The sequence below is a fragment of the Podarcis liolepis genome (genome assembly GCF_965112155.1).
Source record: "Podarcis liolepis genome assembly, chromosome: 2".
Lineage (NCBI taxonomy): Eukaryota > Metazoa > Chordata > Lepidosauria > Squamata > Lacertidae > Podarcis > Podarcis liolepis.
The window spans coordinates 24,986,260-25,001,239 of NC_139555.1; the positions used below are offsets into that span (position 1 = coordinate 24,986,260).

At 42.0% G+C, this 14,980-nt stretch overlaps 2 protein-coding genes across 10 annotated transcripts in view; one reads left to right on the top strand and one right to left on the bottom strand.

The window, feature by feature from the left end:
- Nucleotides 1–14,980, top strand: part of LOC310700384 (ABC-type organic anion transporter ABCA8-like) — a 317,713-nt gene that overhangs the window by 123,124 nt on the left and 179,609 nt on the right. The gene's annotated exons all lie outside the window — the stretch shown is intronic.
- Nucleotides 1,094–14,980, bottom strand: part of LOC310700382 (cholesterol transporter ABCA5-like) — a 53,609-nt gene continuing 39,722 nt past the window's right edge. For all 9 annotated transcript variants that reach the window (XM_083489811.1, XM_083489809.1, XM_083489815.1 and 6 more), the window contains 12 exons: nt 12,858–12,949; nt 11,241–11,364; nt 10,738–10,855; nt 10,543–10,634; nt 9,404–9,579; nt 8,718–8,793; nt 7,743–7,837; nt 6,824–6,943; nt 6,531–6,680; nt 5,716–5,795; nt 4,848–4,903; nt 1,094–4,334 (listed from right to left, as the gene is read on the bottom strand). In XM_083489811.1, coding sequence (XP_083345937.1) covers nt 4,230–4,334; nt 4,848–4,903; nt 5,716–5,795; nt 6,531–6,680; nt 6,824–6,943; nt 7,743–7,837; nt 8,718–8,793; nt 9,404–9,579; nt 10,543–10,634; nt 10,738–10,855; nt 11,241–11,364; nt 12,858–12,949 — 1,284 coding nt within the window. In that variant the 3' untranslated portion in view covers nt 1,094–4,229. The remainder of the gene's footprint in view (nt 4,335–4,847; nt 4,904–5,715; nt 5,796–6,530; nt 6,681–6,823; nt 6,944–7,742; nt 7,838–8,717; nt 8,794–9,403; nt 9,580–10,542; nt 10,635–10,737; nt 10,856–11,240; nt 11,365–12,857; nt 12,950–14,980) is intronic.

A 14,980-nucleotide genomic window follows, 5' to 3' on the forward strand; every position in this document is an offset into this window, starting at 1 on the left:
TGTTGTTAGTTAAAGCTCATTTTCCAACTTGCAAATAGCCCTTTAAGGAAGACATCTTTGCTTTTAGAATAGGCAACGCCTGCCCTTCAACTTATTTCTCTCCCCTCAAATCTGACTTTCCCCTTTCACATCCCTAACTTTAGAACAGCTGTTCATACATCTGCAGGCCAAGCAATTTGCACTCTGGTCTTCACCACCTTGCTACCAATTTCAAGTTAAAGATAATCGTAGAGAACCAAAACTACATATCTAGTGCAGCGGAAGATTAAATCAATTCTTAAAAGCCCCCAAAGTCTCATTTAAGAGAGTCTTGCTCAGAAACGTGTTTTTGCTTACATACCTCTTTTGTAAATTTGGGAGTGACGAAGCTTTCCTAGGCTGCATACAGACCATACTTTTGAAGCACATTTAAAGCACCCCCACAATGATAGTCCTTGACATCAAAATGCCCGCCAGCATTTCCCCCCATTCAATCCAGATTTACCCCTTCTGGGGGAAATCTGCCTGGTTAAAATACCAACCAGTTAGCAACAACCTGTTTGTGGTATCTCAACCATCCTTTTAAAGTACGGAGCCCCCTAAAACAATAGCAGCATAACTTTGACTTGTGTAAAAAACCCTTCTCCCAATTTTCTTCAAACAGGAAGGCATGACAAATCCTGCAAGCGGAAATTGTGCTTGAGAAACAGCCTTCCAACATCAAACCTTCCAACATGATTTTATAGGAACAAAATTTTGGAGGATCTTTTGTCTCATATATACACATATTTTTCCACATCTTAGTTTTGCGTTTCTACTGTGCATTTAGCAAAGTCAGAATCGAAGTAGGAATAGCAAGAGTCTCTAGAACCTAATGGAAAAATTGACTTTTTGTAAGAGTACATGCTGAAGCAATGAAGTCTGCTAGAATCCGGCATTTAACTTTCATACTATAGTGCTTAGTCAAAGGTTAACATTCTTTAATTAAGTACAGATATTTTAGGCCTTTGCATGGAATTCAGCTTACACTAGGGGTGTGCTAATGTGATCTCCTCTTTATCATTTTTGAAGAATTCTCTTTATATCCCAATAATAAATTGATTACATTCAAGTATGGCTATACGAAACATAGATCTTTATTACTTCCCAGTGATACTGGAACAGCTTCGTTATGTTTTTCCATAGCTATCATCATCAACATCACAATAAATACAAGGTTGTGGTGTGCGTGGCTACAATTTCACTGTCAAGACCTTGAAAACTGAACACAGAAAAGTTTGCCTGCCAAAAGTGGTAGATCTTAATGTGTTGAAACTCTCAACAGAAATAACCACAATGATGCAACAGTTCAACATGCTATAGGCTATTAAGGAATGTACAAATAGATTTAGCTATTTGGTTTTCACAATCTGCATTTGTAAACGTGAAAGAAACCTATTTATTTAAACTATTTAAATGTACTTGTGCATGCAGTATAGGCTTCTGTGCAACTTGCAACAGTGACACAATTTAGACTTACCATTCAAAACAAACAATTTATATACCTGGCAGCCTTATACTACACTTTATGTACATGTATTTGGATTTTGTTGACTAGTATGTGGTTGTTCAGAGTGGTTTATAATGTAATCCTACACAGCCTTAAAGTGCAATATATTTCTGGGACTTGACCCAATAAATCTCTCTTCTAAACTAGTGAAATGCTGATTATGCCCATCTGACCTGAAGTGCTATAAGATCATGTGGCTGGTATTTAGCCCATACAACACAAAAGGAAAGGGGTTTGGAGATGGGGGCTAGAGCATAAATGTCATTAATTCTGATGCACAACTTGCTTTAAAAAAGCATTAAAATTTGCAAACTGACAATGTAGATTCTAACTCAAATAGTGCATAGCTTCATTTAAATGGGTTTGGATGTGGCAGTACTGGGGCCCTGTACTGGCAGAGAGGGTCCAAGCTGTCAGAAAAGTGTCTCCTTGGCCATGGAGAGGGCAGAAGACATAATTGCTGGTAATTGACCTGGTGAAAAGCACACAGATGGGGTGCTTTTGGTGAAGAATGGGCGTGGTTAGGGACAGACACAGTTCCACATCTGACCAGACCCCATAGCTGCTGGCCACACCCTTACAACCTGGCAAATCCCACCGAAAGGTCTGGTGGAAGGGAAACCCAGTAAGACACAAACATGTCAAAACCAGACTTCCCAGTTTGCTCTCCCTCCCTCTCTCATCCATGTGGCAGAACCAGACAGCCATCCACTGCAGTACATTGCATACAAACCTGTGACGTGTCAAACCCTACTCAGAATGTCAGAACAGGTAAAACGGCATGAGGCTATGCTTCTGTCTGTGGACTTGGAACTTGAGGGGGCGGGGGGTTCTGGTGAAAGGGCATTTTGCACAGAACATAAACAGAAGGCACTTTGTTCAAAGTTTACCTCTACAGCTCATGGGGCAAAGCTGACACTACTCTTGGGCTTCCATCCCAACCAGGCTCTTTAGCAGCAGCTCTACAGATAACAGGACCCAGCAGGAAACGCCACTAAAAATGGTAACCGGGTCAGAGAGGACTTCACACAGCCACCCCGCCCAGCAAAACTAGTCCAGAAAAAGGGAGTGTGTCTTTGTAAGCAAATGACCGAGCCCCCTGCAACAAAAGAGCCAACCCACCCATGGACAACCACAGGCCCCATTTTATGTTTTTATTGCTGTAAACCACTTTGATATATATATTTATGATACAAATGTAAATAAACTTCTGCTACTCCGCTCAGGTTGCAGATGTAAGCACATCAAGCCAACATGCACACATGTCATTCTAGAGGGATTCCCAACAAGGTGCACAGAGATATTTTGTTCGACTGTGTAGCTGGTTCCATCGTAACAATACAGGGCTTAAAAAAACGACCTGCCTGTTGTTGTGTGTTTCGGTGGTGTGAGTGCTGTGTTTAGGGGCCTGAAGTGGAAATGACAAGGTGTCGATTGTTTGACAGTGTAGCTGGTTCCATCGTAACAATAAAGGGCTTTAAAAAAATGATCTGCCTGTTGTTGTGTGTTTTGGTGGTGTGAGTGCTGTGTTTAGGGGCCTGAAGTGGAAATGACAAGGTGTTGATTTCCACCCAGCTGCAGCACTGCTGGTGCTAAGTGTATTTACAGTATCACAGTGAGTGTGAGTGTCGTGTGTTGTCTGGTCATGTGTGTACTGGGTGGATCAGCCTTTGCTGCTGGGAGCTGTGTCTGAATTTGCTGCTGTGGGTGGGGCTATCATGGACGTGTCCTTGTGCCTTCTGATGCTCTTGCTCCCCTTTTCTCAGCCATCATACAATGGGGACTGTATGAAATGGGAGTCTGTGATGCCAGAACTGCCAATGTTCCTGTCCCCGGGCAGACTTCCTTACTTTGGGTTGCACAGTAAGATCAACTTGAGCACTTAGCATACAAAGAAAATTCCAATATGAATTTCCCCAGAAGTTTGAAGAAGATTAAATAAATGCTAAGTATTATATTTTGTGGTTTATTACAAATTGAGGTGTACCTGAGCTTTGAGCCACCTGAATAATACCTGCCAGTCTAGGGAACTGCTTTCTCTTATGATTTAGCTTACATAAAAATGTGTGCAAACTGACAGGAGTTACCAGGTTGAACCGGAACCATGTCAGTATGGTCTTTAGCAAAAATCTTCTCTGAAAAATATCCATATAAACCGATTACTATACTGTAGACTGCTCAGTAGTATCGCAAAATGTTCTCCCTACAACTTCTTCAGAGGTGGTTCCTGAAATCAAGCTTCATGAACTGCAGCACATTTAAATGCCTTGTAATCATAACTTTTAAAAATCTGTAGTTGTCTTCTGCTAAAGAGGATACCACATACTTGTACTGACTGATGCAATTTGGTATATGAAATTCTAGAGTAGAAAGCATATATTGCACCCCCAAAATTAAATTCTAATCTGCCCTCTTTCTGCCATGGCTACAAAACGTTTCACATAAAAAGAGCAAGTCATAGATAAAAGACATTTATAATGTTGATGTATGTAAGGCAAAGAAGGTGAATAGGCTCCATTTTGCATTTTTAGGTGAAATCAGTGTTATTTATACTTAGAATTGTTTGGAAATATGTTTCCGATTCACTGTGCTCATACACATTCCAAAGGAAAGAAACAAAGACGGGGGGGGGGGGGGGGGGACAGTCCTTTAAAAAAAAGTTGAAGAATGAAACAGGTAAAATTCTACAACGCGGGCCAGATCAGAAAACCACTCTCTCCTGCGCTCGTTCCCACCAAAGAGTGCTGTTTAGTGTTCCAAAACCACTGTCTTCCTCCTCTTGCTCTTTTGCAAGTTCCACAAATACCTAAAACAAGTAAGAGCTTCATGAATATGTTAAATTACAATCACAATGCATGTGAGAATTTTGCAGGCAAAATGGTAGCCCAAGTTAATAGAGAGTTTGAAATCTCCACAAGCAGTAAACCAAGACTAAAACTTTGGTTGCAAACCATAAGCCCGCGTTTAGATGTATCACTAAGCCAAAGAATGACTTAGCTTTAGTTAGTAGAGAAGAAGCAGGAGTGTTGCGGCAACGATATTTGCTCCCAGAACCCAAACATTTGCACATTTGTGCTAAGCCATGGTTTGGTCCAAAAATTATGTGTCATGTTAATTTACAAAACTTTTGTGAACTTGGAAAGCTATAATAAAATCATCGTCAGATATGAGAGGTATGAATGTTTTCTGTGGCCATGTTTTCTGTAAATATAGGCAGCTTACAGAAGCAAACGATTTCACCAAATATAAATTTGAAAACCGTGAAACTATGTTCTGTGGAACGCTGCATTATATTTTTGAAAAAGTCTGTTTAAATTACCTGTTCAAGTGTTGCTTGAGAGAAGCTGTACTCTTCAACATCAAACGCATGTTTTGCTGTTAAAAGTGATAGAAAGAACTCCTTACTCCTCAACAGTAATCAGTTATACATCAAAAATTACTTTACAAGGACACGCATTTTAAAATGAAACCTGTCTCTCAACATCAGTAAAAATAGAAAACACTGATCAGTCTGAAGGTCATAAGCATTAAGATGTGCACATCCTAAAGCTCTTAGCAGTTTCTGGCTCCCGCATATACAGACACATCGGGGTACATGTACCCTGCTGTTCCCTTAGATTCCAGTGATCAGGAAAGCCACTGTGTGCATTGCAGTACAGTATACAGTGGTACCTTGGTTCTTGAACAGCTTAGTTGTCAAACAAATCGGCTCCCAAACACTGCAAACCCGGAAGTAAGTGTTCCGGTTTTCAAACGGTTTCAGGAGTCTAACAGACTCGCGGAATGGATTAAGTTTGAGAACCAAGGTACATCTTCTGCACATTAGGAGCTTCCAGAAGACTTTAATGTTTAAGGATGCAAGCACTAGTCAAGCATGGTGTATGGCTGTGAGGAGACAACAAGTTAATGCATCAAGAGGAAATCCTATACCTCTTTAAATGCTCTAAAAGTTAACAGACTTCAATGTGTCTCAGGAAGGCAAATCAGGAAGGCAACATACCCACTCACCAGGGGTTTGGATAAGGGAATATATTATTTACAGAGAGAACTGTGATTCTGAGAGACATGATGATGGGGGTGGCGATTGACAAGATGAATTCAGGTTAAGATGAATTCAGGTTAACAGGTGGTTTGGATAGAAAATTGAGAATCAGATGGAGGTTCTACTTAGTAAATTGTTACTTCACCTTCCTCCAGTTTAGAAAACGATAATGCAAGTGAGTGGACATCTTCCTTTGGGATTTTGTAAGCCAAAATAGATTCAAAACTGCAACAAAGATAAAACAGGCATCAGCGCATTCAGCAACAACTAAGCAGAAATGAAAACCACCCGTGGCTTAAGTAATGTTACTGGAATGAAGCGTACAATGTCGTAATACACCTGAACAGGCTGTCGTTTTGGATCAGACTGCAGCTTTTATCTGTTCTACCAACTTATTTTAACATAGCCAGTTGAGGGTCCTACAAAGAAAAGTACCAATCAAAGTGATTTGCAAAGAGAAAACCAAACATAACAAGCAGATCTTGGCTGCCTGTCATGGACCCAAGCAAACTTTTCTGCCAGCCACATCAACCACAGTCTACTTTGGGTCTATAACAAACACCTAACTGTATTTACAGTAACAAGCAATATTTGCAATAATGAGTGTCCAAATGTAAGTAGGAGGACAGGCAAGTAAATACTGGCCTAAACCTGCATCAGGGCCCAATTTATGGCTCGGGAGAAGACCAGAGGAGAGAAATTCCCACTCTAATCTATTTCCGAGATCCCTTCCCAAGGCTACCTGCTGTAGAGCTGATCAGCTGGAAGTCAGGCATTTGTTGTGACCAACCTGTGGGCTAAGTTCTGTGTCACTGTTGCCAGGTGTGTTGCCAGCTGATCAGTGAATCCTCGCTTTTCATCCTCCCTCCCCATGTTGTGCACTTTGGGGTGTTGGGGGGAAATCAAGCTTCCTTTTGTTTAGTTTAATACCCAGAACTCTTACACGACTTGCTTTTTTACCTTTCCTGGTAACTTCCATTTGGAAAGATGCGCAGAATCTCCCTCTGAAGGTACTCCTTCTTCTCTGTAAGCGGCACATGTCTCAGTTTCATTTCTAAGAAATATCCTCTGCCAAATTTACTCTTGAGATGTTGAACTGTACCAATGCATCTTTGGGCGGAGGGGAGGGGAAGGGGAAGAAAAGGCAGGCAGGCAGACAAAGGGGAACTTAATGTCAAAACCCTTCACGTTATTTTAATGCAAAAGCCCAATATGCTTTTATTCAAGATATCCCAAAGACACGGAGGAGGTACCTTAATTTTCCAGACACCAAGATTGCAACACGATCACACACAGCCTCTGCTTCTTCCATATAGTGAGTTGTCAGAATGGCTGCTCTCTCTTTATTTTTAAAAGCTGCACGAATTGCTTTCCTGTCAGATGTAATAAACAGTGGAAAAGTGGAGTGGCTAACCTGCAAATGGTTCACTTTTTTAGTATTCCTCTATGGAATAGCATATAATGGTTATAAAGTCATCTGCAGGACTTTCCATCAGCTGGAGATGCAATCAGATACAAATCTCTCTCACACCCCAGTTGTTTCTCCATATCCAAGTATTTTTGTGCCCATTCTCCAGGGATGACAGGTAGGTCCAGCGCACTGGCCATAGGTTACAATTTACACAATACTCTGATAAATCCTTTCATTGGGGTTATGTGGAAAAAATGGCACAAACTCCCTTTTCTGGTACTGTGGAGTTGAAAGTTCTTGATAATCAGCAGGAGGGTTCTTAAGAGATTGGAGTTTACTGTGGGTAGCACAATATCTATATTTCTCAACTTTTTGCTGATTCTGAGGTGGCAGAGGTAGCTGAGGTTCCCTAAGGTAGCTGCTACCTACTCTGTCCATTTTCCTTTGTCCAAAATTACCCTGGGCATTCTGGGGGTGGGGGAGGCAGCAGCAGCAGCAGCAGCAATAATAATAATAATAATAATAATAATAATAATAATAATAATAATAATAATAATAATAGAATCAGTGTTATTTTGTGTTGCAACCATATTATGTTCCTGCTGTCAATGTTTGTTCACTGTGCTGATTTTTCAGATGATTATTCCAGGTTTGCTAGCTGCATTGAAAGTGATGCAGTAAGGGGTGAGATGTAATTCTAAATAAAAAGCTGTGATATTCCATTCTAAAACACATTCTCCATGTCGTTTGGTGTTACTCACCACATATGTTGCTTTGCTTTGGGGTCCATACCAGTAGATGGCTCATCTAGTAGAGTAATACGAGGGTTACCAAGCATACTTAAGGCAAAACATAGCTAAAACAAGAGGGTAGGAAAGAAAGATTAATTTGATGGCCGTGTGCTCTACAGATGAAGAAAACATGCGTACACACTGAAACTACATTGACTTTAATCCTCAAAGTGTGCAAACACCTGGAGACCCTCAAAGGGGATCTCCAAGCATTTTATTTAATGCCAGAGGGTGCAATGGCAATCTTTCTGTCTATTGCCTCTTCCCCCAAAATGGGGGGGGAGGGGGAGGAGAGTCTCATTTTGGGGGAGCTGAAGTTGGTGGTAGGTAGAGGAGGGCTCCAACCCATTCAGCCTGCCACTGGGAGGAGAGTAAATTGCTGTTTTAGAGATTGTTTTTAAAAGTCTGGAACGGATTAATTCATTTTGCATTACTTTCTATGGGAAAGCACGCCTTGGTTTTGGAACGGTTTGGTTTTGGAACAGACTTCCGGAACGGATTAAGTTTGAGAACCAAGGTACCACTGTACTGTGACTGAAAAGGCTCGGGGTTGAGGGAGGGGGAAAGAGGCACTATGACATGAAAATCTCATGAATGGACAGGAGGTTCTGTACATTGAGAGGCAATCTACTTCCTCAATTCTGCATTTTCTGCCTTTGGACAATAGATGTCAGTATCTACCCATCTGATGGATGATCACCTAGGGAGACAGGCATTTTTCATTCTCAGTTGAGCTCTCCTCCACTTGCTACCATGTCCGCTTCTTGCAAGGTGAGGTTTTATTGTTGTTGGGGAAGAGGCAGGCAGAGAATGGAGTTTGAGAAGAATCAAAGCAGAGGGCTGCTTGTTTACATCAGTTTGAACAGGGGGTGCTCATATAGTTAAATGCCCGTTTATTCCATGTAGCCTGAATTAGAAATGCAACGTTCTAAAGCAATAAAATACCTTTCGTTTGATTCCTGCTCCAAGTTTCTTTGTCCTTTTCTGAAGATGTTCCTTGAAGTCAAGTGCACTGGAAACGCTGCAGAAAACCACATGGCCAACATTTTTGTAGTCTAGAAAGGGGTGTCACTACAGTATTAAGCATTCTAAAAAGCCTACATGAGAGAACATCAATAAATTCATTATATGCTCATTATATCTTTTTCAGTGTGCTAGTGAGATTTATGTGATTTACCTGGACAAAAGTAGTAAAACAAACAGTGCCTGGTGAAAACTGTCCAATAAAGAAAGAAGGGCATGGAAGATGGATTTAGCAGCTCTCAGAGAATCCTTTTCCCCTGCCACCCCCCTGTGAACTGTCCAGTATCTTAAAACTTAGAGCAGTTCCTGGTATGTATCTGCTACTTATAAGCACTACTCTGAGGTTCCTAAATCTTGTTTCTTTCTGGGTTTATCTCCCTTTTGAGCCATTTGTCAAGTGTAAATGAAACACTTCTGTTAAATATTGTATGTACCACTTTAATACTTGAAAGCTGCATTTTAAAGGGACATGCTAAGTTTTACAAGTACAATTTGAAAACCATCAATTAAAGCTTTTATACTTTGCAATTAAGTAAGATACCCATACCGAAGGACGGGGAGGGGGAGATAGACTACTGTACAACAAGTGTTCAAAATAAAATATTTACCATTTTATGACTTCATTCATGTCGCTTTCATTCATTCCTTTGATAGCACCATAAATTTCAAAATGCTCCTGCAATGTAATATCAGGCCAGAGGGGGTTTGTCTGAGGACAGTATCCCACAAATCTCATGGAGCTATCCTCATTATTCTCACCTAAGGAATAATCTCCCATCAGCACCTGTGGATATACCAATCCTTAGTTAACATTTTCACCTTGTTGTTATCATTATTATTGTTAATGTATTTGTTTAAAACATTTCTATACCAATTAGTAATTAGCATTCCAACATGGCGTACATAAAAATAAACTACACAGTCTATGGTTTTAAAATTCCTACATAAAGTTTGCAAGGAAATACTGAATGATAGGAAGAGCTAAATTAAAATAATGTCAAGAAATACTATCTGAAGAATTTTCATCTTACTGATACATGATAATCCTATGGAAGCTGGGCAAGTTCCAACCCTCCTACGAGCCTATTTCTGACTTTATAAAGTGTGATATGCGTGAGGGGAACCCATTTTTCCTATCTTTAGTTTCTACTGGAGTGCTGCCAGAATCGAGATGAGGGTGAGTCTGTTTGTAACTCGTAACGCTGTTTTGTTCAGCTCAACCATTTCAGTTTTGTATGGCCCTTTTCAGCGCAAATGAAAACCAACAGCTGTACCAGCATCAGCACACTGAGCTTCTGCTTCTGAAGAAAAGGGACACGTCACACACCCCATGCTCTCTGACAATCCCGCTTCTTTCTTTGTCAACCCACCACAATATATCTCTCTCTCTCTCTCTCTCTCTCTCTTTCTGTACGCTTTTTGTTCTGGCTGGCTGGCGTGTCAGATCACGCTTCCTAGTGAGCCACACTGCTGTTGTGGCAGTAGGAAGACTGGCGTTGGAGCTACTGCTTTTAAGTGACTCAATGCAGGGTGTGGCGTGAGCAGAGTGCTGCATGGACAATTCATTCTGAAATCAAACCATAAACTGTATGTAGATTCGGTATGTGATATCAGTTTCTTCAATCTAGAAAGAGGGACCAGTGCCTGAGCTATGAAACTTTTTAATTAAAAGAGAACTCCTGTAATGGTGAACACAATAAAACTCAGAAGGAAGAGTGAGCAGACAGGTTAGGTTGCATTTGAATACCTGGCCTGAAGTTGGTTCGACTTCTCCCACCAATATATTAATGAGTGTGCTCTTCCCAGCTCCATTGGGGCCCAACAGTCCCAGAATCTCCCCTGAAATAAAAAGAAAGAGCACCTGCAGTTGTGCCTCACAAGAGGGTGTGTTGTATTTTCTAAAAAAGAGTATTGATTCCGTAGTAAACAATTTAACTCAAACCTTTTTTTACGCAAAGAGAGACATGGTTTGTTGCCACTTTCTTTATTTTCCTTCCAAGAAGAAAATCTTTCTTTTCATCGTACTCTTTATGCAAATTACTGACCAAAACTGCTGGTTTCTAATAAAACAAAAGATGATAGAGTTGAATACTGAATGAGATTATATAATGCATTTTTTTTAAAAAAATAATCCATCCAAGCACTGAGCTCCATCCCCCCCCCCCCCCCCCAGTGCGTGCTGTGTCTAATTTTCTGTTCTTTACATCACCAACACCGAAATCAGCAGAAAACAATATCGGGGTGAATTAGCCCACTGAAGTGAGGATTAGCAAACCCTGGTTAAATGTGATGTGCAGGAACACATGAGCCTCAGGCTTATCTGCTCCTCACTCACCTGTCTTCCTCCTGTGCTGCCAGAAGAAAGACTTCCAGCTTCCCTAAATCTTAGTACATCATTGGGTGCAAACTAGGGAGTATGATTTTTCACTGAAGGGAAAGACTTACCTCCTCACAGCTCTGGCAGGTTGTCATCTCCTTAACCCTCAACCTCTCAGCCATAACATCTTCATCCTCATCTTCATTATGTGGCACATCTGGGAACTTCCAGGGCTTCACTTTCACGGGAGTTCTGAAGGTAGGGAAATAGGTTTAAACTCTGCTCATGGGACCTCTGGATACATAGCACTCACAGAAATACAGTAGTACCTCCGTTTACGTAATCCTCTGGTTACGTGAATTTCGGGACACGAAAGTGGCAAACCCGGAAGTATTTTACCGGGTTTTGCTGTGCGCACATGCGCAGAAGTGGTCTATCGCCACATACACAGAAGCGGTTGTCTGGTTGCAAAACCTCGGGATCTGGCCGGACCCCCGGAACAGATCCCGTCTGCAACCGGAGGTACCACTGTAATGCCATCAGCTCAACAGGCCAGTCCATAATATGGAAAGTTCCATACATGCAACCCTGCTGATATGTCCCTATCCGAAGCATCACTGCAGCAGAACTGGCAGTGAGCACAGTCCCTCGCAGATTCTGTGAGTCATCTAGTACTGGCTTGAAGAGGAGCAACAGCCAAGGATGGTGCTTGGGGAGTCAACTGTCCAGCTCCATGGAGCCTTCAGTGTGGGGTTCTGCAAGGCTCAGTTTTATCTCCCGTGCTGCTTAACACCAACATGAAACCACTGAGTGGGGTCACCAGGGGTTTTGCAGTACACCGTGAGCAATACGCTGGTGACACCCAGCCCTACTCCTTTACATCTGCAGGCATAGCAAGGAATGTGCTGCACTGATGTCTTACCTCTGTAATAGACTGGATGAGTGTCAATAAACTGGAACCTAATCCAGATATGATTGCTAGGGTTATATGTTAGACCAGATGAAGAGGATGTGGTCTTCTCTGGATGGGGTTACACTCCCTCTGAAGGAGCTGCTACATAGCTTCTGGTAACCATTACTGTTGCTTGAAGCTCAAGGGGCCTCAGTGGCACCAAGTGCTATATATCTGCTTTGGCTGCTGGCCCAGCTGTGCCCTATCAGGACTGGGACAGCCTAAATTCTGATGTTTACATTGGTAACCTCTAGGTTAGGTCACTGCAATGCATTATATAGGGAGGGGGCTGCCTTTGAAGACAGTTCCGAAATTGCAGCTGGTGAAGAATTTGTTGGCCAATGGGAGATGAATGGGAGCAAGTCACTCCAAGCATATAAAAATTCTGGCATGATGACACTGGCTACCAATTAGCTTCTGGGCTCAATTCAAAGTGCTGGTTTTGGGCCTATCAAGCTTTCGGCCTTATGTGGCTCAATACTTTAAGGACTTCCTCTCCTCACATGAGGAGGCACATCCAAGGCGCATGTGAAATGAGTGGAGAAATGAATGGGCTTTTAATACGTATGAATGGGGTTTTTTCTGCTTTGGTTTTATATTGATTTTAATCTTTGAACTATTTTGTAAGAAAAGTGGCTAATAAGTGCTAATAATACTAATAATACTAATACGAATACTATTAATAATATCATCCTGAAATCAGGTTTGGATCTCAGCCTCCGCATCGATCTGTGCTGATTCTTTTGGTTGGTGCACACTCTTCTGAATACTGCTACTTCAAAGACAAACAAACCTGAAAAATGGGTCCTCTCTCAACGATTTGCCTCCACACTTCACCTCAAGATATCGTAGAAGGAAGAGCCAAATTACACATTGCAAATAAGGCTAAATTGAAGAAAGGAAAAAAGTATATTAATTGAAACAGCTTTGGTCCTGTGCTGATTTGCATTTGTAACTGCAAGTTTACTGAAACTTAAACATGAATGTATAGAATGGGGCATGACAATTTCTGTACTCCTATATTTATAATCCATGGTATTGTGTATGGTTATGAGACTATGGCACTGGCAGGCAGACACATTTAGTGCAAACCTTTATGATAAGGTTGCAGGCTGTGTGGTGATTTTTTTTTTTTAAGTTCTATTTTAAAAAATGTTCAATCTGGAAATCACAGTCTTCCCAATTGTAATCTGCTGAAATCTGTTCTCTTAATTTCTTGAACGTTTCCCCGTCATGAAAGAGGTTTCTGATTTTCTTCATCATTCACGGAATGCTTGTTTTGTACTACAATTCATTTCATTCCTGACTATTGGTTATGCTGGCTGGGGCTCATCGAGACTAGTCCAAAACAACTAGATATATTTCCTGATCTGAGCTCTCCCACAGTACTCTTACATGTCTTTCTCTGGGTTTCAACTGAACGAGGGTCCTAGGCCATATAGGGCTTTAAAGGTTAAAACCAGCACCTTAAACCTGATCCTGTACTCCACCGGGAGCCAGTGCAGCTGGTATAGCACCGGGTGAATGTGATCTCGCAGCGAAGACCTCGTAAGGAGTCTCGCTGCAGCATTCTGCACCCGCTGGAGTTTCTGGGTCAGTCTCAAGGGCAGCCCCACGTAGAGCGAGTTACAATAATCCAGTCTGGAGGTGACCGTCGCATGGATCACAGTGGCTAGGTCAGGGCGAGAGAGGTAAGGAGCCAACTGCTTAGCTTGGCGGAGATGGAAAAATGCCGCCTTTGTTATAGCTGCAATCTGCGCCTCCATGGAAAGGGAGGTGTCGAAGATTACACCCAAACTCTTAACGGACGGTGCTGGCACTAATTGCGCCCCCGCAAGAGATGGGAGTTGCCCCCCCAATCCCATATCGCCCCGTCCCAGCCACAGGACCTCTGTCTTCGAAGGATTTAGCTTCAACCGGCTCCCACGTAACCATCCAGCCACAGCTTCCAAACATCTGGTCAGTGTGTCTGGGGCCGAGTCAGGATGGCCATCCATCAACAGATAGAGTTGGGTGTCATCGGCATACTGATGACAACCCAGCCCAAAACTCCGAACAAGCTGGGCGAGGGGGCGCATAAAGATGTTGAAAAGCATCGGGGAGAGTATCGCACCCTGAGGTACTCCACACACCAGGGAGTGGCGCGATGACAATTCCCCCCCAAGCGCGATGACAATTCCGCCCCCAACATGCCACAGCGGTGGCAGGTTCAGGCAAAATGGCTGCTCTTATGTTGGCACTGGAAACAAGGCCTGTTGCACCAATAAACGTCCAATCATTCCTAAGTATGAGACCTCAGGTGAGACCTCTGAACCCTTTGTTTGATTTTTCAAGCAGCAGCCTTAAGCGTGAAATAATCTTTCTGAATTACACTGCCCAGAATTAAGGATAGCATCCTAATTGTTATTTGAAAAGGTGGTGCAGTTGGTCACATTTTTACGAAGAATGGAGGAGTGAAGTTTTTGGTTTTGTTGTTACCAACCACTCTCGTGAAGTTCTTCCCTCCCTTTTTCCAAGTCTGAAGACAAGTTCACACGTGGAATAATTCACTGGGATGTCTCCAGTTTACTCAGAAGAGACTTACTCAGAGGAGACCCCTTGAAATTGCTGGACATGACTAACCTGGGTACATTCATTTTAACGGATCTGCTCTTAGTAGAACTTGGTTGGATACAACCTCCTACTTTTAAATAGTATCAGTCTGAATGATAGTCAGGTGATATAGAATGTGGCATAAATATTCTGGGCAATCTGACTTTTTCATTCAATTTTATAGGCATGGAAAATGCTAGGGGTACTTAGGAAAACACCATAAAAGTAAAATTATTCTGATAGAACATCTTTCACTCTAGTTACAGATAGGTAGCTGTGTTGGTCTGCCATAGTCAAAATAAAAAAATTCCTTCCTGTAGCACC